The sequence below is a fragment of the Sardina pilchardus genome, chromosome 13, assembly GCF_963854185.1.
Source record: "Sardina pilchardus chromosome 13, fSarPil1.1, whole genome shotgun sequence".
Classification (NCBI taxonomy): domain Eukaryota; kingdom Metazoa; phylum Chordata; class Actinopteri; order Clupeiformes; family Clupeidae; genus Sardina; species Sardina pilchardus.
The window spans coordinates 31,175,581-31,197,892 of NC_085006.1; the positions used below are offsets into that span (position 1 = coordinate 31,175,581).

At 44.5% G+C, this 22,312-nt stretch overlaps 2 protein-coding genes across 8 annotated transcripts in view; both read right to left on the reverse strand.

Annotated features, from left to right (window-relative positions):
- The window catches only part of rffl (ring finger and FYVE-like domain containing E3 ubiquitin protein ligase), a 31,627-nt gene extending 26,025 nt beyond the window's left edge, over positions 1–5,602 (reverse strand). For 2 of the 3 annotated variants that reach the window (XM_062553373.1, XM_062553371.1), the window contains exons 1-2: positions 5,254–5,602; positions 4,670–4,735 (exon numbers count right to left, since the gene is read on the reverse strand). The gene's annotated coding sequence lies outside the window, so the exon portion shown is untranslated. The remainder of the gene's footprint in view (positions 1–4,669; positions 4,736–5,253) is intronic. The other variant, XM_062553372.1, reaches the window with a different exon arrangement.
- A 1,643-nt stretch (positions 5,603–7,245) lies between these two features.
- Positions 7,246–18,825, reverse strand: eif4h (eukaryotic translation initiation factor 4h). 5 transcript variants are annotated; one of them, XM_062553378.1, is made up of 9 exons: positions 18,684–18,825; positions 15,738–15,925; positions 14,087–14,151; positions 13,853–13,946; positions 12,225–12,299; positions 11,035–11,220; positions 10,117–10,232; positions 9,298–9,342; positions 7,246–8,513 (listed from the first exon to the last, which is right to left on the reverse strand). In XM_062553378.1, exons 1-8 carry the CDS (start codon positions 18,746–18,748, stop codon positions 9,337–9,339), a joined length of 795 nt encoding a protein of 264 aa, XP_062409362.1. In that variant the 5' UTR covers positions 18,749–18,825; the 3' UTR covers positions 7,246–8,513; positions 9,298–9,336. The 5 variants fall into 5 exon arrangements, with proteins under 5 accessions (XP_062409362.1, XP_062409360.1, XP_062409364.1 ...); XM_062553376.1 differs by having other exon boundaries at positions 11,035–11,223; XM_062553380.1 differs by lacking the exon at positions 12,225–12,299.
- Positions 18,826–22,312: the final 3,487 nt, after the last annotated feature.

Genomic DNA, 22,312 nt, shown 5'->3' on the forward strand with positions numbered 1-22,312 from the left:
GAGGAGAGGGAGGCGGCCGGCTCCTGGATGTACAGCTAGTGGACGCCTCCATCATTAATTCAGCGTGCCGACGGAGCCAGCCTGCAGGGACTCTCTCTACTCTACGCTTGCTAGGGTGTCTCTGACCAACACACACACACACACACACACACACACACCTATAGCCTACAAATATCCAGTACAGACCAGTGTATTATACGCTTACAGACAGACAAATTAGATAAACAGAACTTGATTATTATCGGACAAGCCTGTCAGAGCTTTACAATATGACCAGGTAAAAGGACACACACACACAAATGGACACACACACACACACCCCACACATCCCAGCATCAGCTGCACCTTGTTCAGCATTTCACTTCCTGTTCCGGTGGCACAAACGAGTGTAGGGGAGCTCTCTCTCTCTCTCTCTCTCTCTCTCTCTCTCTCTCTCTCTCTCTCTCTCTCTCTCTCTCTCTCTCTCTCTCTCTCTCTCTCTCTCTCTCTGTCTGTCTGTCTGTCTGTCTGTCTGTCTCTGTCTCTGTCTCTCTCTCTCTCTCTCTCTCTCTCTCTCTCTGCCAGCCCAAGCTCAGACTAAACACTCTGTGGAGCCATTACTGTCACTGCCTCATCTGGAGCAGGCAGCGGAGGAGCCGGACGTTTCACTAACGTCAGGCCGCTCCGACTGTTTACACGTCTACAGTTCACTGGGCGTTTGGACGGGACCACCCTGTAGTGATGTCAACAGCTGGGGTAAATAAGTCCATCTATCCTACACATCTCTAACCCCGTCCAATACCAGGGAAGCCTATTTACACAGCAAAAGTTAACCCGGCGGTTTAAAAAAAAAATCCCACTTCGGATTTCGGAACCCGGTTACAAAAAATATGGGTCACAGCCTCCTAAACTGCCGACGTCGTGTAAACGCAAGGCGTAACCAACAACATAGATTCAGCGGTTGCAAGAGAACAGCGTTGTGTATACGGGCCCGAGCGCCTCCTCTCCTGCTCACTACATATGAAGTCAGGCGAGGAGGAGCGCTCTGCTCAGACAATGTGTCCTTAACTTCCTCTAGCCTGCACAGGGTGTTCAGGACAGCAGCACAATCAAGACATTTTTCATTGAAATCGCTAAATTAATAAATGCTACTGTAACCTTATAACTCATTTGTAAATGTGTAGCAAGGCATATACAGTCCTCACTTTAGATGAGCTCTCAAATATCATTAACTAACCACTTTTAACTTCTGAGTTAATCATGAATTACAGTATGAGAATCAACATAGTAATAGAGTAATACTCTACAAATGATCATCAAAGCATTTACTAATAGTTTGTAACTGGTTCATAATAGGGAAATGATTTCATTTATAAATGGTTGTTTCATTATTTATAAGGTATAAACCATGTATTTACAAACATTTGTTTTTATTTACTATGAACAAACTATTCATAACTTTGAACAAATGCTTCACTGAGGATGAATTATGGATGAACAATAAACTACTAATGATGAACAAACCATTAACTAATAAGTAACAAATGCTTAATAAATGATGAATTGTGCGCAGTTATTATAAAGTGTTACCGATATTTCTATTCATGTCCTCCTCCTTGTGTGACAGACAGGTAAGAGCACCTAGCAGCAGTGCTGTGCTTCTCATAGGCATGCTCACCATCCAGAAGTGGCCCAACTTAAAGGGATATTCCGCCATTTTTGGAAATACGCTCATTTTCCACCTCCCCTCGAGCAAAACAATCGATATTTACCTTGTTCCCGTTCATCCAGCCATTCTGTGAGTCTGGCGATACAACTTTTAGCTTCAGCCTAGCATAGATCATTGAATCGGATTAGACCGTTAGCTTCTCGCCTGCTAGCTTCATGTTTAAAAGTGACTAAGATTTCTGGTAATTTTCCCATTTAAAACATGTCTCCTCTCAAGTTAGAAAGTGCAATAAGACCAACTGAAAATGAAACCTGGCGTTTTTCTAGGCTGATTTGACATGGAACTACACTCTCATCTGGCGTAATAATCAAGGCAACTTGCAAACGTACCATAGGCGCAGTGATATCGTACGCAGCATCTGAAAATAGTCCCCATAGACAACAAGCAGTAGTAGTGCCAGTAGCTGCAAGTTGCCTTGATTATTACGCCAGATGAGAGTGTAGTTCCATGTCAAATCAGCCTAGGAAAACGCCAGGTTTCATTTTCAGTTGGTCTTATTGCACTTTCTAACTTGAGAGGAGACACGTTTTAAATGGGAAAATTACCAGAAATCTTAGTCACTTTTAAACATGAAGCTAGCAGGCGAGAAGCTAATGGTCTAATCCGATTCAATGATCTATGCTAGGCTGAAGCTAAAAGTTGTATCGCCAGACTCACAGAATGGCTGGATGAACGGGAACAAGGTAAATATCGATTGTTTTGCTCGAGGGAAGGTGGAAAATGAGCGTATTTCCAAAAATGGCGGAATATCCCTTTAAAACTAAATCTGGCATATTGAACTGAAGGTTGGCTTTCAAAAATGATATCGCAAACCAAATCACAACTGCAAAAATACAATTAGATATTTCCCCCCAAATCGGCCACGGATGTACACTGGAGACCAAATCTGTTACAGCTGATCACCCGCCATCTGCTGTAGCAGAAACACATCAAGGGGCACTCTAGATACAGATCAGTCTTTCCCCAACTGGGCTCGTTGATTATCATGAACACTTCTAGCGTCTTCCGTTGTAGGATTTTCACACTTCAGGCTACCTCTTCGAGTTGCTTCTAATCCTGGAGTAGAGCACTAGTGTGTGGTCTGTTTAAAGTGTGAAGCAGAGTACTTCCTGTTTAAAGAGAAATGACTGATCTTTCACAAGAGCGACCTCATCTATGTTTACGTGTCATATGTCCGTGAAATAGGCTACCTGTGAGTGAAGCAGATTTAAAATGTCAACGTGAACTATTATTGCAATACGGGTATACAGACTATAAAATAACTATTGAGTTCACAGGGTTCATTTGGGAACATACAATAGCAAATAAGTGTTATGATATGGTTATAGGATATGCTCATTCTTGCACTTTGATACACATTCATGTGCATACACACAGGCACACACACACAGGCACGTGCACACAAACACACACAAATGCAAACACACACACACACAAACGACGAGGAGCTAATTCAGGTGTCAAATAACAAGCTAGTGATGTGACGGTGGGACTAGGTCCCCGGGGAGTTCTATTCGCGGCTCACTGAGGTAACCGGTGCAAGTCAATTATACGCACAGGCACTGTCATGGCGACCAGGCCAGATTCACCTGGCTCCGTGGTAACAGCTGCTAGGCCTGTGGCCGTGCCCAGACAAGAGGAGAGAGAGAGAGGGAGGGAGAGAGAGGGAGGGAGAGAGAGAGAGAAAGTGTAACAGCTGCAGGGAAAGTGACCCAGTATGTCCCCAGAGGTGGACCATGGCACAGACACAACCCTTTTCTCCCCTTTCTCAGAACAAGACAAAGTCTGGAACACGAAACATGACGACATCCTTTCGTTTCCACTTCCAGTTCAGTCCTTCTCGGGACAATGCAATGCATGAAACCTCAGTGGCTTTGGCTAAGCCTTATTAAACACCATTTATGAGCGCAGCACAGCGCTTATCGCATTCAGGTATTAACAGATGGCTGTACCCACTCATGTGTAAAGCCTTGACCCTTCCACCCTCCTGCTGTCCCCAAACTTGTTAATTAGTCAGATTATGTAATCTAATCCAGCAGAGAGAGAGAGAGAGAGCGAGAGAGAGAGAAAAAACAACAATAAAGTGATTTACTGGGCCGACACGACAATTCTTAAACTGTTTGTTGGCCTCTCTCTTGTCAACGTGGACTCCCAACCCAACTATCAAGCCTAAAGCTAACACTTAGTGTTGGCAGTGAGTGTGTATGTGTGTGTGTGTGTGTACTGTGTTCTCATTGACCGACTTTTCGGCCCAAACATTGCTCGGCGTCAGCAGTTAGAGCGGCCCGCGCGGCGTAGCGTCCAGCACAACAAAAGGGCCGGCTCCCACTCTCTCCTCTCCCTAACTGACGCTGTATTGTCACTCGCTCTCCCCCGCACATCCCACCATGGCTCCTGGTGTCAATGCACCAGCACACACACCCAACCGGTACTCACTCTCTCTCTCTCTCTCTCTCTCTCTCTCTCTCTCTGTACGCTAACAATGGCCAGGGCTGTATTGTGCAGCAAGACAGCGGGCAGTGAATCGGCTACCCAAGTCTCAGGGCCGTGGGGGCCTTCATGCCACTGCAGGCTTGGAGGAAGTAGGAGGGCAGTAATGTCTGGTCATGGGGAGGGAGTCAAGGCCAGTCATATCCTCAGACTAACACATGCAACGGGGGAGCGTCACATACCAACCAGCCAGCCAGCCAGCCAGCCAACCAACCAACCATCAAGGTTAGCCGACTGGCATACTGTAACTTGTTGTTGTATGTAGAACTTTGTAGTTGTTCAGCTTTGAAACAAGATAGATTGTGTATGGAAGCACTGCCTGATGTTGTGACAAAACCACAACAAGATATAAGACCACTCATCCTTCTTCATCATCAGCATAAAATTACACCTACTCAATGTTTATCCTCCCTAGAGAACTGCACAGTTCATGACTGAAGGCTGGATAATCGTGGCAGAGGTGCTCCTTACCTGTCATGTATCTTCTGAGGGCGAGAGGAAAGTTTGACAACTGCCGAATTCAGGCAGTCATGTTGACTGTTTTTCAAGTCCAAGAAGAGAAACGTGTGGATGAAGGAACGAGGAATCATTTTGTCAACAAACCAACATGAAGGGGGCAGATTAAACATTAATTTTTAACTTTGTAGACTGAACATACAGAAAGTTACCGCATGAGTTAAAACTGACTCAGGATATTCAGTACCTGCCAAGGGTGCCAATATTTATTCTCAACTTCCTTCAACAAACATAACTGACTCACACATGGAGCAATGTTTCACACTGTTATCATCACCGATAGTTTGCTTCTTTAAATGTATGCCAGTGCAAAACAACCCTCTGTTTCTGACGCTGGCGTTAGTTACCTGATACATCCTAGTGACTGTTAACCTGTGATAGCAAAATATTATCAAATATAACTGAAGAAAAACTAGCCTACCAACAGATCCAGAAAAGACGTTATAAAATGGAAGTAACTGAACGTCAACTTAACAAAGATAGTCAGAAAATAAGTTGGCGAGAACTTTTCAAATACTTTTAAAAGACATTCTCCTTACCTCAACGAGGAAAATGTATCCAAAGAACGCTACTGTAAACTTTTACAATTGCTTTGATAACTTAAGGTTGCTTTTGTATTGCTCGCTAACAGGCTAACTAGCAATAGGTCGCAAGTTTTCATAGGTCTACGTTGTAGCCTACAGATCCGGGCAGGTTGCCTTGTGTTACAAAGTTGAGCTTTCAGCAACAAGTTCCATAAACTATAATTGTACACATTATCGCTCATTCAATAATAACAATCATTCGACGTGTAAACCTATTTTAAATGATGTAGTAGATATGCCACTAACGTCCAAAGTTTAGAGTCTGGCAGACAGCTATACACGTACTGCACTTTCATACCATCTCTCTTCCTCTATCGGACCGAGGAGAATTCAACGTCGTCATGGACGCGCACGTACATTTTGAACATCACGAACCCGCACGTAAAAACAACATTGACTCATGTCGTGCATGGTAAAACAGCGACCTCTTCTGGTATCCTCAAAGACGGGGAATCCTCTGTGCGTCAGATAGTGCGCACTTTTTGGGACAGGTGAAAATCATTGAAATACTGGACTAGGCCTATACGAATAACACGAACATATTCAAAATCGCGCTGTATTGTATTATCCAACACAATATGAACACTGTGACCAACCAGTCTTTTGCAGCATCACGCTGAATGAGGCTTGCTAGGTAGTTAGGCTACTTGAGACGGATGAACATATTATGTGTCTGGATCCCCGTCATTGACAAATTGATATATTGCGATTTCAATCAGATCTTAAACTAGCCTATTGTTCACAGACAGATAATCAATACACCTTTTTAACCTTGAGCAATTTCTTTACGACTACAAAAACGTCTTCAGATGTTCTGCCTAACTAGTAAAATTCCGTTTTGTAGGCTACTCATTCAATAGGTTGGTGATTTGACAACTTAGTAATGCATGAAAGTAGTTGTAGGTTTAAACGTCAGGCTGAATTGTTCTTGTTTTAAAAAACAAGAAAAAGCAAACATGTTCAAATACCTTCTCTTTTATTTAAAAGTCATTCACAAACAACAAAACAATTGTACATTTAGGCCTACCTTCTGTTAATATTCCTGTTTGTAGCTTGGAGTTTCTATTGATCATAAGATCTTTCTCAATTACAGGGCAGTCGTGGAACAATTAAACACACGCAATTTGCGCGTCCATATGAGCACCGTCATCACACATTCTTCACAAACATTGCACATCACAGTTAACTGCGTGCCCTGTATTTGGGTCACACAAAACCCACAAAATACACATTTGAGTGTGTATCAGGTAAACACTCCATCTGGGTTTGTATGGGGGCGGTTCTCTCCGAATAGTGGTTAGACTGTGCCCATTACGCTAGACCGCTCCAAGGAGACTGCGTCTTCCCTCGCAACCGCTCAGAGATGCCGTTCCATTCGTAGGCTATAGTCATCAGTTGATGAGGAGGATGGCGATACTCGCCCATCTGAAGTCCCGATGTCCATGTTGTTAACAAGATTTACGGTATGCTGTTTTAATGCTCTAAGCGGTTTTATTTGTATTGTACAGTTGTCTGGGATTAACTAGGCCTATAGTGACGGCATGGCGATGATGTTGAGATTGATTACGCATTAGGCCAAGCTCACAACCAATAGAAGACATGTTGTAACCTTTAAAGACACAACCAAAATGCCTGCAGGGCCAAGCTATATCAGAAGAGAACACAAGATGGTTCAAGTGATTGTGTTACGCTGCCACTTATGGAAATTGTTCACAACACATTTTCTACCCAAGAATGCCACACAAAAAGCTGACCTTTACCTCTACAGTGGCAATGTCATAGTGCGAACTGATCTGATTCGTAAAGGTGTGTGGGGACTATTGAACACTTACTCTTACAAAAGCTGCGTGACTGACTTGCTCCCAACTAGGTGTCTGTTCAGTTAACACAAAATGTCAAAAAGTAGCCCCATACCCTTCCCTATGGACACATTCATTAGAAACTCTGTAAGATGATACATTTTATTGCCATAAACAGTGTAGGAAATAATGAAAACAACAACAAAAAAGAAAGAATAAAAACAGCTGTTCTTTCTATAATACAGTAAGAAAAGGGTGTCACGTTCTCCATCTCATGTCCAATAAAATGTAAATAAAATGGTTGCGGCACATGGGTCTCTCTCTCGAGATTTCTACGCTAATCTTCTATTGGACAGACAAAGCGCCTGTCACCTTAGTTTGACATGTGAGAGCGGTTGATCTTTGTTCAACAAGCTTCCTATGTATAAAGCATTTGACTGTTAAGTGAGCGGTATTTATTATTTCACTGTTTTGAAGTATTAAGTACATAACCATCAAGCCGTGGAAGTAGAATGTTGGTCGACAAAGACGTAGCTGTTTAGCCCGTGGTGCGGCCATGTCAATCCTAGGGTGCATTCATGTTGCTCCTATTGAGGATGGGGAAGGGGAAGGGCTGGGCGGGTGGGTGGGTGGGTATGTGTGTGTGGAGTGATTATTACAGAAAGCATTTTTTCTGCTGGTATTTAACAGACTTAGGTCAAAAAATCTTTCAAGAGGTTACGCCAGAAATTACACAATGCAACAAAATGATTCAGGCTCAGATTTTTTTTTCTTCTGATTTGAAAAGTATTTAACTGTTCAGACAGTGGGAAATGATTAAAGAGGGAAAACTGTTTCATTTCACAAATAGAAGAAATTTAGTTCAACGTTTAAAGAGACACCACCATGACTGAGTGTCTATGAACTACGCAAACAGACTTTTTCGTCTTTTCTTTTCTCTTTTTTTTTTCTTTTCTCTTTTTTAACCATGCACAAAAAAACAATGCCTTGGGAAAGAAAGAAACACATTACACTTGATACAGTCCTTACCCAAAGGCAACCGAGGGACACTGCAGCCACTGTCTTCTGAGTTTAGTTAAGGTCTGGCGAGAGAGGGGGGGGGGGGGGGTTCCCAAAGAAGGGGCATGCAGGGTGAAGATAAACCTGGGACTCAGTTTCCCACAATCCCACGGTCCAACGTCTCCATAGCCAATCGGGTCAGGCCTGGTTTATTTTTTTTATTGATTATTTTGTTTTTGCTTGCGTTGGCATTCAGGGAGGAGAGAGAGAGGCCCAGCACCCTGCTGCCCCGGCAGCTTTTGTTTTTTCTGTTTTCTTTGGGAAGACGTCTCGTTTCTTTGAAAGATTTTTGGTGAACCAAGCCCGTAGATCCAGCATAGCCCTCCGGAATAACGCAGCCACATGGATACATTAGTTCTTTGAGAACGGAGGGAGACAAAAGCACAACAAGGCCCGGGTTAGACAGGAGGCAGAAAGGAGCAGGAGCAGAAAAAGCAATGTTACACATGAAAATACATCTGAAGATAGCGTTCCAACCAATCACAAGCCAGAATCTACACTAACAGGAGGATTTAACAGACTGCTTTGATTCGCAGAACACCGGCCACATTGTAGAAGCCTTTCTGCATGGTTCTGAGCAATCACTGACTGTGTGTCTGGGCGACACTTCTTTCAATATTCGATGACCAAGGCTAAAGCTTCTAGCACAGACCATAAACCCGGCGAGTACCGCACTACGGACCTCGAGCGACTGTGTCGAGTTATCAGTGTGTGAAATAATGACCAAGGTCCACTGTGGTGTGGCACACAGACTTTGTGTGTGTGTGTGTGTGTGTGTGTGTGTGTGTGTGTGTGTTTTACATAGGTGGGTCTCACTCCCCATCTAAGAATAGGTCTTTCCGCTGAAGTTCAAGCTTCACCACAGCTAAGGTCAGCTTAGTTAAGGTGGACTATTTCGCTTCACCACAGCGTAGGTCAGCTTAGTTAAGGTGGACTATTTCGCTTCACCACAGCGTAGGTCAGCTTAGTTAAGGTGGACTATTTCGCTGCACTAACAACAAAGCATAAATCACTGCAGGTGACGTTGAGCCATTAGGAAGCCACCTTAAGATGGGTGGCTGTGCCCCACAAACTCAAAATCTGAAAGGTGCACACCATGAATCACACAAGGTAAGAGGGGCCAAATCTGAAAGGTACACACCATGACTCACACAAGGTAGGAGGGGCCGAATCTTGAGTACTAGATCTACAATTAAAAAAAAGAAGAAGAAGAAGATATAATCAAAAGGGAGGCAGGGGGGCTCTAAAACCAAAATTGTGTGCATTCTTCTTTTTTAAAACAGAGCAGCTCCATCAAAATAACAAACACAAACAAACAAACAAACAAAGGAAACATAAGGAACGGAACAGAGCAAACACCTCTCCTTAATGTTCAGCCCACATGAATGAACCTCCTCCGCTGAGCTACGGTACAAAGCAGGCACTAAAGTCCAGGAAGCAGAGGTGGACATAGAAAACAGTTTTGTTTTTGTATGGTTTGACATGCATTCACGAGCTGCTCATATGTGTGTGTGTGTGTGTGTGTGTGTGTGTGTGTCTGTGAGAGACAAGAGTGCAGCGCGACCGTGTTCTGAATGACGAGAGTGTGCGAGTGTGTGGGTCGTGTATAACTCTGGATTTTTGTTTTTTCCTCTCTCATTAATTTCTTTTTTTTGTTGTTTTTAAATCCCTCTTGAATAAATATTTGCACTCGCACTGAACGGAGAAGGAGAGGAAGAGGAGGAGGAGGAGGAGGGCCTTCACTCGTCTTGTTCGGCAGGAATGATGACCGAGGCATTTATCCTTATCCCCCCCGTTGGCATAATACGTCTAGGACCCCCCTCCCCCCGCCCCCCAGCCCTGACCCCCACCCGACCCCTGACCCCCACCCCCCCTCTCCTCCCATGCCCACTTGGTGCCCTCCATCTCAGGTGGGTGCTGGCGGCGGGGCAGTCTCTTAGTGCTTCTCTTTGGACATTACCTCCTCCCGCGGCTTGGCGCCGCCGAAGATAGCCGAGTTGGGGTTGGCCACCTGGTTTAGTGGTTCGCTAACCGTGCGCGGCTTCAGCTGTAGCCTGGGCCTCTGTGCTCGCTCCTCTGAGGAAGAGAAGGAAGGAAGGAGAGGAGACGAGGGAAGTGAGCGTCAACGGTCATCACACCACCATGCAATGAAATAACTTGAACTTCTAGAATTTGCCCTTGGGGATCAATGAAGTATCTATCTATCTATCTATCTAACTAACTTAAAGAGAAGACCTTAAAGCTTAATTAACAAGAAAACAGAAACAGTAATAAACAATAACTAAGTGGTAATTAACTAATATTCATATTAACGGTTTTATAAATTAGAGATTGTAAATAATAAAGAGAAATGAGCATCAACCGTATCAGACCATGAATAACTTATAGATAAGACCTTAAGGCTTCTTCTAGAAAGAAACTGAAGAACAGAAAATATAATAAACAATAACGAGTAATAACTAAGTGGTAATTAACCAAGTGTTAATTAACTCATATTTATATGAATTAACAGTTTTATAAATGACACCAAGCGCGCGTATATATATATATATTGCCCACATATCCCATATAAATGAGGGCAGTTCGCCACAGCCTGGGACATGTAGACATGTTTGGATAGTTAAGGGTTAAAATAGACATGTTTGGGTAGTACAGGGTTAACACTGTTACTGCCCGTCAGCGGTTATGCCCAGATAAAACTACAACTACTAAACCGGCAACACTACAGGGTGACTGCCAAACTAAACCTACTGGGCGGCATTTCAAGCCCTCATTAATTGAACCCTCCCCTCCCCTCCCCTCCCCTCCCATCTACAACGCCCAACAACGCCCAACAATGCCCCCCAGATAGAGAAGAGAGCTGGAAAAGTTGTGCCACCATCAGAGGGTTCTCTGAAGTCCGTCGGGCCTCCTCGAGGAGGTCCGTCCCTGAAGCGCCCCATGGGAGCGCCGCCGGCACCTCCTCCTCCTCCTCCTCCTCCTCCTCCTCCGCCCCCTCTCCGGTCCATGCCAGGGCGTCCGCCTCCTCGACTCCTCCCACCCATGAAGTCGTCCTCTCTAAAGCCTGCTAGAGGAAAGAAGTGAACGGTCACATAAGTTAAGTTAAGCAGTGACAACAGGTGCTTCTCAACATGCCTCCTCGATCCTCGATGCTCGATCCTCGAGGGGCGTTCCCACTGATCTATAACTAACACTGGATAGACTATCCCTATAGTTTTCACCCCAACATTATGTAGATCAGTGAGGATTGAGGCCCGAGGATCGAGGCCCGAGGAGCGAGGGAGGACGTATAAAAGCCCAAATGAGAGGCACCCATAGCTTTTAACCTTGTTGCCCTGAAGAGCTGATCTGAGATCATCAGTGCAGATCATGATTCTGGTCCGCAAGAGATGGATTATAAAGGGGACATTGCTCTGGAAGGGTTCTGATCTCAGAATCAGAACCAGAACCAGCCTCTGCTGCAGCACCCTTCTGTGAGGAGAGCTACCGCTCCAGCCGGCCAGCACTGCAGCCTAGTGATGACTCATGAGGATGGGGCGGAGTCTGCAGCCTAGTGATGACTCATGAGGATGGGGCGGAGTCTGCAGCCTAGTGATGACTCATGAGGATGGGGCGGAGTCTGTCTGGGAACTGGGAATGGAGCGCTCAACACTAATCCTGCAGGTGAGGTGGAATACTGAGGGGTTGGTGGAGGGGTGATGGATGGGTGATGGGTGGGTGCATAACAAACACAAAACCTAACACTGGCATGTACAACTCTTTGGCATTAAGATTGTGGATTCTCCATTTGTGCCTATTCCAGACAATGGACATTCAGCTCCATGACCAAGACAGTGATACAGTCTGGTCGTCTGAATGAACTGTGGTCAGGGCTGATTGACAGGAAATTATCTGTGCCTGAAATTATCAAATAGATTCAAAGACAATATAGAGAATAGCCTTTCTTGACATCGTTCCTTGGTGAGCTCAAGCCTGAATTCAGGCACCACGCCTGAACTCTATCAGGCCTCTTTTTTTTTAAATTGTTTTTTAAATTTTATTTTATTTTGTGGCCAACGGTCATCGCACCTCCTCCTCCTCCTCCTCCTCCTTCGAAGTCGTCCCGGGAACCTCCTCTGGGACCGCCACGCGATGCTCCGCGCCCTGTGAGGGGACAGGGCTCAGCTTTACACAGAGTCCAGCGTCCAGCGTCCAGCACACGCACAGCCACAGGGGGCAGAGGAACAGGAGGAGCAGAGGAAGAGAAGAGGAAGAGCAAGAACAGAGGAAGAAGAAGAACAACAGAGAAAGAGAAGAGAAAGAACAAAGGAAGAATAGAGGAAGAAGAGGAAGAATAGAGGAAGAGAAGAGGAAGAGAAGAGGAAGAACAGAGGAAGAGAGAGAAGAACAGAAGAGGAAGAGGAAGAAGAGCAGAAGAGGAAGAACAGAAGAAGAGAAACAGAGGAACACAGAAGTGCAAGAAAAAGTGGTGAAAAAAAGAAAGAAAGAAAGAGAGAGAAAAAGAGAGAGAACGCCTCTGGTGATTGCTGTAGCCTTGTCCAGCTTTGCCATGGCCATTCTAGAGAGGTTAGTCTTGCCTGGAGAGGAAGTCTTAGAAGGCGCTATATCTAGAAGCATGTGAGACTCAGAGAGAAGCTGCTAGTAGAGTAGAAATCTGAGAGAGAGAGAAGCTTCTAGTAGAGTAGAAATCTGAGAGAAAAGATGCTAGTAAAGTTGACATTCCAGAGAGAGGTGGTAGTGAGTAGAGATCTCGGAGAGAAAAGCTGCTAGTAGAGTAGAGGTCCAAAAGAGAGAAGCTGCTAGTAAGGTAGCGATCCAAAAGAGAGAAGCTGCTAGTAGAGTAGAGGTCCCAGAGAGAAAAGCAGAGATCTCAGGAGGTCATTAGCCAAAAGAGGAGAGCAGCTGAAGGCAAAGAGAGGGTCAGATGTTCCACAAGTTCTACCCACACAAGCACCTCAGAAAACCAGATGGGGGGGAAGTGAGATGGTTACATGAGGGTGAGATGGAGAGTGAAGGGGAGTGGCAGTTAAGTTCACATCTCCTAAAGCCACACAAGCCAGTTTCCCATAGTTGGATTAAGCTAAACTACTCCTACACTAAAAACAAACCTCAGTGTAAAATATTTTAGTCCAGGACTAGACTAAATCCATGAGCAGTGGGGTATTCCATCAACCTTGCTAAAGGCCAAACCTTATTTCGATAAGTCTTGCTAATTTTAGTGAGAGCTGCGTTCCATTAAGCCTCAAATGAAAGTCTACTACGCTCCTTCAAGCCAGCCAGTCTTTGATAATTGCCACCTACATTAGCGATGTTGATTGAATACCCCCCAAGGAAACCAGCGTGTGTGTGTCTGGGCATTAAACCTTGAGTTTAGCAGACCATGTTTTGTTATTAATATCTTCACATCAGATAGAAGCAGTTGGAAACCAGGAAGCAGGAGAGTTCATGAGAGAACCCTCTACAGTGAGAGTGGACACATCAGAGCAGAGACACAAACACACAAACATCGCTAATTGATTCGATTCATTTTTAAAATCATTGCCTTTTTGGCCTGTACTTAAACAAGGTCAGTTCTGAAAGTAGTAAAGTCTATGTCCTTATTTCTTTTTTTGTCTAGTTGTTTTCTGAAACTGTAATGAGAGTTCTCAACAGCACAAAGCATTCACTGCCCAGGAAGTCTAAGCGTGCGTGGGTACCTCTGTCATCTTTTCGGAAGCCAAAGCCTCCGGCTCCTCGTTCCTGCTTTCGGCCCTCGGCGATGTCCACCCGCAGTGACCGATCTCCCAGAAGCTGTGGGCGAAGGGAAGAGACACAGGCCGTCACGTCACGTCACGTCACGTCACGGTCTACCTGCCCGGCACGGCACGGCACGGGCACCGTCTACAGAGCACGGCCGTCAACGTGCGCAGAATGGCTAATTAGATACTCACTGCACCATCGTACGTCAAAGCTTCTTTGAGGGATTCCAAGTCGTCAAACTCTACATAACAAAAACCTGCAGCACACAAACACACACACACACACACATAGAAAGAAATAAGAGATGGTTAAGGCTATTGTTCTGTGTGATGAATAAAGAGCAACAGCAGAGATCCTGGTGAGTTATGCTTTTCATAAACCAGCCCACTGTTGGTCACTCTGAAATCTCCTGGTAAGGAGACGAACTGGCCAATTAGCTCCAACACACAAAAAGCAGAGAGGACTCAAAGCCATTAGGCTCACCCGGAGCTTTGGCCCAGGCATTCGCTTCGCCACCCTCTCCTCAGCGCTGCAGAAAACTGCTTGTCTAATAAAATCTAACCAAGTGTTTTAATCTTATATCAAGATAAATAAACTAGTCGGTATTGTTTTCAGTACAAAGACACTTACCTAGTGCTTTCTTTTGAAATCATTTGACTTAATTTAAGAAAAGTTTGTCTTATTTTAAGCCAATTCTTCCTGAAAGCAAGCAAAATTATCTGTCCGTGCAGTAAGTAAATTTGTCGTAAAACAAGCAAAATTATCTGTAAGTAAATTTGTCTTGATAAGACTCCTTAAAATAAGTCAAAGTCTTCTTAAATTAAGTGAAAGTATCTTTTGAGAGAGCGCTAGGTAAGTATTTTCATACTTAAAACAATACCAAATATATTTTTGATCTTAATATAGGGTAATTCCACTTGGTTAGATTTCATGTTTTGCAGTGCAGCGCTGATGGCGTATGACGGAGCAGCGTGCTCTAAAGAGCTCTGTGGAGTCACCCTCCATGCTGCTGTTCCCATGGCAGCTCCAACTCTGTACTCGGCCAACAAGAAAAGAAGGAGCGCTTTTCTGAGTCGAAAAAAATGTTTGTTGTTAGTCAACAATTCAGGGTGCTCTTCAAAAAGGGGCTAGGATAACACTGACAAAACCAGAAACATTGAGGCACTCCTGATAAATATAGTTATAGTGAAAAAGTTTGTGCACATCCCAGGTCAAGGTGCAGAACAAGGGTAAATCATAAAAAATGGAAAAAGGTTCGCACACTTGAAATCCTTCTTTTTAGTTTTATTTTCTTCTCTTTAGCACAGAATGACGTTTCGACCGTGTGCTCTTCTAAGACCACACGGTCGAAACGTCATTCTGTGCTAAAGAGAAGAAGATAAAACTAAAAAGAAGGACTCCTGATAAATATACAACGCCTTTAACCAAAAATGGCTACATGCCAACGCGCTTCAACTATAGAGTTTCCATCAGGGCATCATATGTATTCTGCACTAGGCTACTTAATAAAAGGGTCGCTGATGGACCGATGTGTATAATTGTACTGCATTCTGTTCAGCATGTGGCAAAAAAAACCTAAATGTTTCATGTGCTCAAGGCCAGAAACACGATTTCCAATCATTCTGCTGCAGCCTTCAAACGTAATATGCCCACCGAGGGTGACGGAGGAACACATCTCATAACTGCAGTCCTCTTTTGCCTTCCACGGTCACAAATCCCTCTCTTCATTCCAACTTACAAAGGGTCTCTGACCCGCACCTGGCCCGAACCTGGCCCGAACCTGGCCCGAGCCTCGCCCCCTTAATGGCCGGGAGCAGGAGAGGCAGGCCAGCGGAAGCTCACCTTTGAATTTGTCTGTCTCTTTGTCGCGGACGAGCCGCACGCTCCTGACGCTGAGGTCTTTGAAGATGGCGTCGATGTCGCCCTGCACGGTGTTGAAGGGGAGGTTGCCCACGTAGGCGGTGTAGGGCGGCTCTGTCGGGAGCTCCTTCTGCTTGCGGGGGCCTCCTGGTCCGCCACCACCTCGGGGTCTGCGGACCAAAAAACAACAATGTGTCAGACAATGAGAGAGACAATAGGCAGCCCTGCCAAACTACACACGCTACACACACCAACGTCCGTCCTGAAAGCTAGCTAAGCCAGACGGGGCATTCCATAATCGTGTTTAATCTGGGTAGACAATGCATTCTGTGCATCAATTTCTCGTGTTCAAATGATGCAATGGTTAAACGTTAAAAATGTACGTGGTTACACGCGATGGTTAAACATTTTATAAATTCTTACAGCACAATAGGGCAGGAATCACAGAGTAACTCACAAATTGACAGTCACGATAGTTTGCCCACGATAACGATTATATCATGACACTGCATATCAATACACTGCAAAAGACGAATCTGCGATAGGCCTACATGACAATATCTGTGGAAACGAACAACAGCAAAAAGACAACGGCAAAAAGCTGGAATTATGTATTTATTCACTGCATTTCACAATGGATTCACAAAGTGCATAGACTTTTAGGTTAGTGTCTCTTAAAAAACAATCTACTACAAATATTCTTCAAAATCAGCAAAAACATACCCCAAGAAACACCATACAATTTATTTTTCTAAATATTACAGTGTTCCTTGACCCATGTCAGTGTGCTTATGTTTGTGCATAAATTCAATATTTCAGCAAAAATATCAATACTTGGTGGCAGCATAGAGAATCCATCAAAACAAAAAGTCTTATGCTGTATTACCTCTAATACACAATGTGCCAAAAACACACAATATCTAACATATGACATGTTTGACTAGATACTAATTTACAATATTAACCTAAATGATTCTGATAACCAGGAAAAGATCAAACATACCAGTCAAAGACTGAAATCACCATCATGGTGCCAAGACCGATGTTCATTCACTTGTAAACTAAAGTGTAACACCGTATAACAGGGGGTGATTTAACAACACAGGGAGAATCGACCTTTATGCCACCTCAAAATCCACTATGACAATCCAGAGAATCTCTCAGGATCATGCTGCATATTTAACAAAGACAACACCGATTTGTATTTCTCCATGTAGCCCTAACAGCCAGATTATGATCTGGAGCATGCATTAGGGCTGTAGTCATATCAAAGATCCTTCTCCACTTTAACCCTCTCTGGTCATATCAAACCACTGTGTGGAATTAGATAGACGTGCTCCACCGACAACCACTGAAGGGAAAGTAGGCAGAAAGTTGCCCTTTGTGAGGCAAGTCATTTCTTGTGTATCATTTCAGCCCTGGCGCTGAGGTGGGGTCTTGTGTCAAGTCTTGAGAGTCCTCTCTGCATGCCTGTGACATTCCTCCCGTGTCAGTCAGTTGAAGACAACACCAGATACACTGGCGAGTAGAGGGCACAGCTACAAGTACCCATCGTCACAAGGGAGGTGCCACATGGTGAATTCCCACAGGACACAAGCAAACAAGCACAGATTATCCCTCCAGTTTTGACAGCAAAACATTTCTGTTTTGATCATTCAGGCTGATGAAACAGAGACGGCTAACCTTTTACATTAGTTGCCAGAAATATGTTGATGCTCGAAGTGGGCCTAGGATATGGTGTCAACCTCATCAGTCCTATTGATCATGTCTGGTTCAACGTCAAATGATACAGAATTGAATTGCAATCAAAATTCTGTACAGATGAAGTTCGGTACAGGTAAAACAAGTTACTGGGCCCGATGCATGTCAATAGAGGCTGATATTACTCAGTCCAAAAAGCATGCATCACAGAGAGGCGTTTTCGACGCAGCAAGCGCCCTCATTCCTTTCAGCTATGTCTGCTCGAGCACGTCACGGGGCTCTGATAACACGCTACCGTTAATCACTTGTGCCTGGCAATTATTTGGCATTTAGAAGCATTGGCTGTTAAGAAACTGGTTAAAAACTATCAGTGGTTAAGACTATACAGGAGATTGTGAGCTAGCCATTTCGCTAACTCAATTAGGCACATTGGCAGAGAAAGACAAACGGTGAAGCCATCGTCGCCAAGTGCTTTAAATGTTTCCTTGATTCATTCATTTAAATATACTGGCAACTTGCCTGTCGTATGCCGCAGCTACGACTATCTGGGGGAAAATGGGGGACAGAGATTTGGGCCCACCAACCTGATCATGCAATGCTGTCTATGGCTGTCTGAATATTAGCTAGGTAGCTAGCTAGCTAACCATCTATCTACCCTTACAAACATCCCTGATCAGCAACCGCTCAAGGGCCGAGTAAATTAGCTGAATACGAACAGGCAAGCTAACATAAACATAGATAACCAAAACCACCATCACAATAAAATCGGTGTATGAGAATCATCGACATTCTGTTCGGGGCTGCGGAGTTGCTGACTATAGCACAACATGTAGTCCATGTGGGCTGTTTTTTTCCCTGAGACCCTGGCGCCAAGTGCCTTGCTGGCAAAGAGTGTAGCTAGCTAGCTTGCTAGCGCATAACTACCGACATTACCATTGTGAAATAAGATATTACAGTTCACCAAACCACTGTAAACACGACTGCAGCAATTTGAGCAGCCAACATTCCCATCTTGAAGCTCGCTCTAACCACGCACTTTCCTCATTCCCTAGTCCGGCCTTCCATTCATCATATCCGTAGTGTGTAGCATCGACACCCCGGTTATGAATGCTAGGCCTACACCAATCATTGCTGCAACGCACTCTTCTCTAAATGTCAAAATACACAATCTGCTGCTCCTTTGACAGCAGACGCAAACTATTCCAAAGTGTTCACAAATTCCCTTACCCTCTTCCGCCGCCAAAGCTACCATAAGCCCGATCCCGGTCATCGTAGTTATCGTAATCCGCCATTGCAGTGCTTGCTATCCAGGAGAAAGCAAGTCTGATAGGTAAGGACCTCCAATATAGCGTACGTTATAGTAGTCCTGACACTGCCTGTAATATCATGCGGACATTTTGTTCAGAAACGAATGAAATAAGAGTGAGTTTTTATGAAGAGTGTCGAAGAAAATATAATTTATGTTGTGAATTATTTTTGACAATCACTCTAATACAAGTACGTGTGTAATTACGGGGCATATGTGCCACCGGTTGTATAAGGCCAACAACGGAGGGCATTTAATGTAGGAGGTTGCCGACATTAGCATGCTGCTAGCGAGCTTTAATGACAACGTCCCACACCTTGTCACTTCAACGTGACGTCTATTAATATTTACTTGATTTATGCTCCAGTTTCCAACATGTAAACCAAGTTTATTTTAAATATGTGTTATACCTATCAGAGTGGCGCGAACAACACAACTGCTACAGGAGTTTGCGTTAGGCTATCCTACAAGAGTGCAGCCATGGCGCCCGCACCCAGCATTGAATTTAAGGCTACACTGATTGATAATTTCATTGAATGGATGATTGATCGATCGAAATATTGATTGCCTGAGTAGTATTGATTGGAGTTATAGATAATACTACTAACCGAAGCAAAAGAGTGTTCCCAATGTACACTGAAGCCTCCAGGTTTTTGAGGACACTCAGTCATCACATCAATCAATCAATCAATCAATCAATCATAATTCTATGCTACTGACAGGAAATTGTTGTTTGTTTTTTGTATTAATTGATTGACGTTTTAAAAAGACCATGCCATTTTAATATCTGAGGCCTATTAGCCTATGTTCTATCGAAAATAAACACCAAATGATCTAGGCCTACACCAGTGGTTCTCAAACTTTTCACAATGAGTAGGCCTACCACCTCAGAGAACAATTGACTCTCCAAGTAGGCTACCACCATTATGACCAGAATTAAAATACAGTAGCGTAGGCCAATAATATATTTTACATTGTATACTGTTTTGCATTGTTTTGTTTAGTTCTTTTCAAGAAAGATAAAAACTAGTTGATTTTTTTAAAACAAATTTTCATTAGATATGTTTTTATATCATTTGAATTGATTATTTATTAAATAAAACATCTTGGAGACTCCCTGAGTACCACAACAGACAGTCCGCGTACCACCAGTGGTACCCATACCACAGTTTGAGAACCACTGATCTACACAAACTAGGCCTGTCTCCATATGATGATGTCACTATATGCAGAAAGGCCTCCAACCACTGATCTATAAAGAATTCTTTATATATCAGTGCCTCCAACCACTTCACCCATGTTTGTCTTGAAACATGTCATGCAAAAAAGATTGATACAATTTTTGGTCTGGTAGCCTAATGCATCACAGACCATGGTCACCTGCAACATTTTGGAAAGGTGCAAGCCATGAAAGTATTGGTCACTCTCTCGTATGTATGTATGGATCTCCAGCATGTAGAAACTGCCAGTCCGGGTGCTAACTTGCATATGTTGGGCAATTTGTATAATGAGCACAATTAGAATTAATTAGCATAGCCTAATTGCCTATACTGACAATATTTTAGGACATGCTTTGCCAATTTGTAAAATATTGGGAAATATGGGAGGCTGAATCCAGTCCTGACAATTTAAAAATTCATAATGGCTATGGAGAGGAGATCGTACAGCCCATAATTCAGAATGTCATAGTCCCTCAAACGACCTATTTTACAAACGAGCACTCTGTAGCCTACATGGCAACCAGATCGATTACCACAGAACCATCACCAGCTTGCAGAGGGCTGGAGAAGCATCACTGTGCTGTCGGTCCAGAGGGTGACATGCTGACCCTTCAGCCTCGGCAAGAAGTGCCGCAGGGCGAGTAGAGCAGCCCTCAGCTCCAGGATGTTGATGTGCCGGGACACCCGGACACCAGACCAGACTCCACTGATGTGCCGGGACACCAGACCAGACTCTGCTGATGCGCTGGGACACCCGGACACCAGACCAGACTCTGCTGATGCCCCCCGGACACCCGGACACCAGACCAGACTCCACTGATGCGCTGGGACACCCGGACACCAGACCAGACTCCACTGATGTGCCGGGACACCAGACCAGACTCCACTGATGCGCTGGGACACCCGGACACCAGACCAGACTCCACTGATGCGCCGGGACACACGGACATGATACCACAGACTGCTGCGGACACGTCTGAATACCAGGTCCAATAGCTTGTCTCATTAGCCCTTTTAACACGGAAAGCCGGCACATTGCCGATAAGGTGGAATGCAGCAATATGCCGGCTCTGTCTGTGCGAAACGTAGGCGCCATAATATTCTTCCTTTCAAGAAAGCCGCCACGGATGTTGGCTGGATCCCTCCCCCAGTGCAGGTATGGGGTTGAGGGCTGGATCCCTCCCCCAGTGCAGGTATGGGGATGTTGGCTGGATCCCTCCCCCAGTGCAGGTATGGGGTTGAGGGCAGAAGCTCAGCAGACAGCTGTATGGGCGGGATGGGCATGAGGGCAAGGGGCATCTCCTGTACCATGGCCACCAGTAGGCCCATGACGTGAAGCTCATCTGTAGTGGTCTGTACTATATCAAGCATTTAAATATGATCAGAGCAGACTTAAAATTAAACAAAACATCTGCCCAGATTGATCAAAATCGGTTTCAAAATGTCTTCATGTATCTTGAATTTTGAACAGAAATGGATTCAGCATCCTCATTAACACCTAAAATCACTCCAATATTGTACACATTGACAAAACAGTTTCTTAAATATTGTCATATGGGTGATTATTTATGATGATTATGTAAATTATGCAAATTGGCTCAAGCACCCGGCAGTTTCTATATGCTGGGAACCCATACTATACATTTCTTACAAAAAACTTTGGTGCACTCAGAATTTCCGGGTCCAAGATGAGGCACTAGTATGGGCTGGCAAGTAGACTAAAATGTGAAGAACAGGCTGTCATCTTTGTTTCTTAAAACATGCTTGGAACTGCAAAAACATTTAGTGAGTCAGGAAGGTGATTGTTAATTTAATACAGTGGAACATGCTGTTGGTTATTAACCTCTTGACTGATCTGGCAGCGCGCTAAGTGAACTGCACTTTCACACTTCTTCCACTGGGTGGCGGTGTAACCCCACAGTGTTTACAACACTGCCATCTCAGGGAGAAGCAGAGGGAGGACGAGACAGAGAGGGACAGACTTTGTTAATATGCCTGAGGTGTACAGGCAACAAAGCCTCCTGCGACAGCCGGGCCAGGTGACTAGATTAACACTCCGGCGCACGGAGAAAAGAGCAGACAGCAGCGCCGTCTCCTCCGTGCACTTTTAGCCTATCCCCCTCTCCCTCTCTCTCTCTTTCTCTCTCTCTCTCTCTCTCTCTCTCTCTTTCTTAGTATGTCATGGCCTTGGGGTCTTCCAAAGAAGAGAGGAGTGCAATTATTGCCTGTTAAAAGCTGTGTCTGCCTCTGTCACCGAGGAGAAGGAGGAGGGGGAAGAGGAGGAGGGAGAAGAGGAGGAGGAGGAGGGGGAAGAAAGAGGAGGAGGGAGA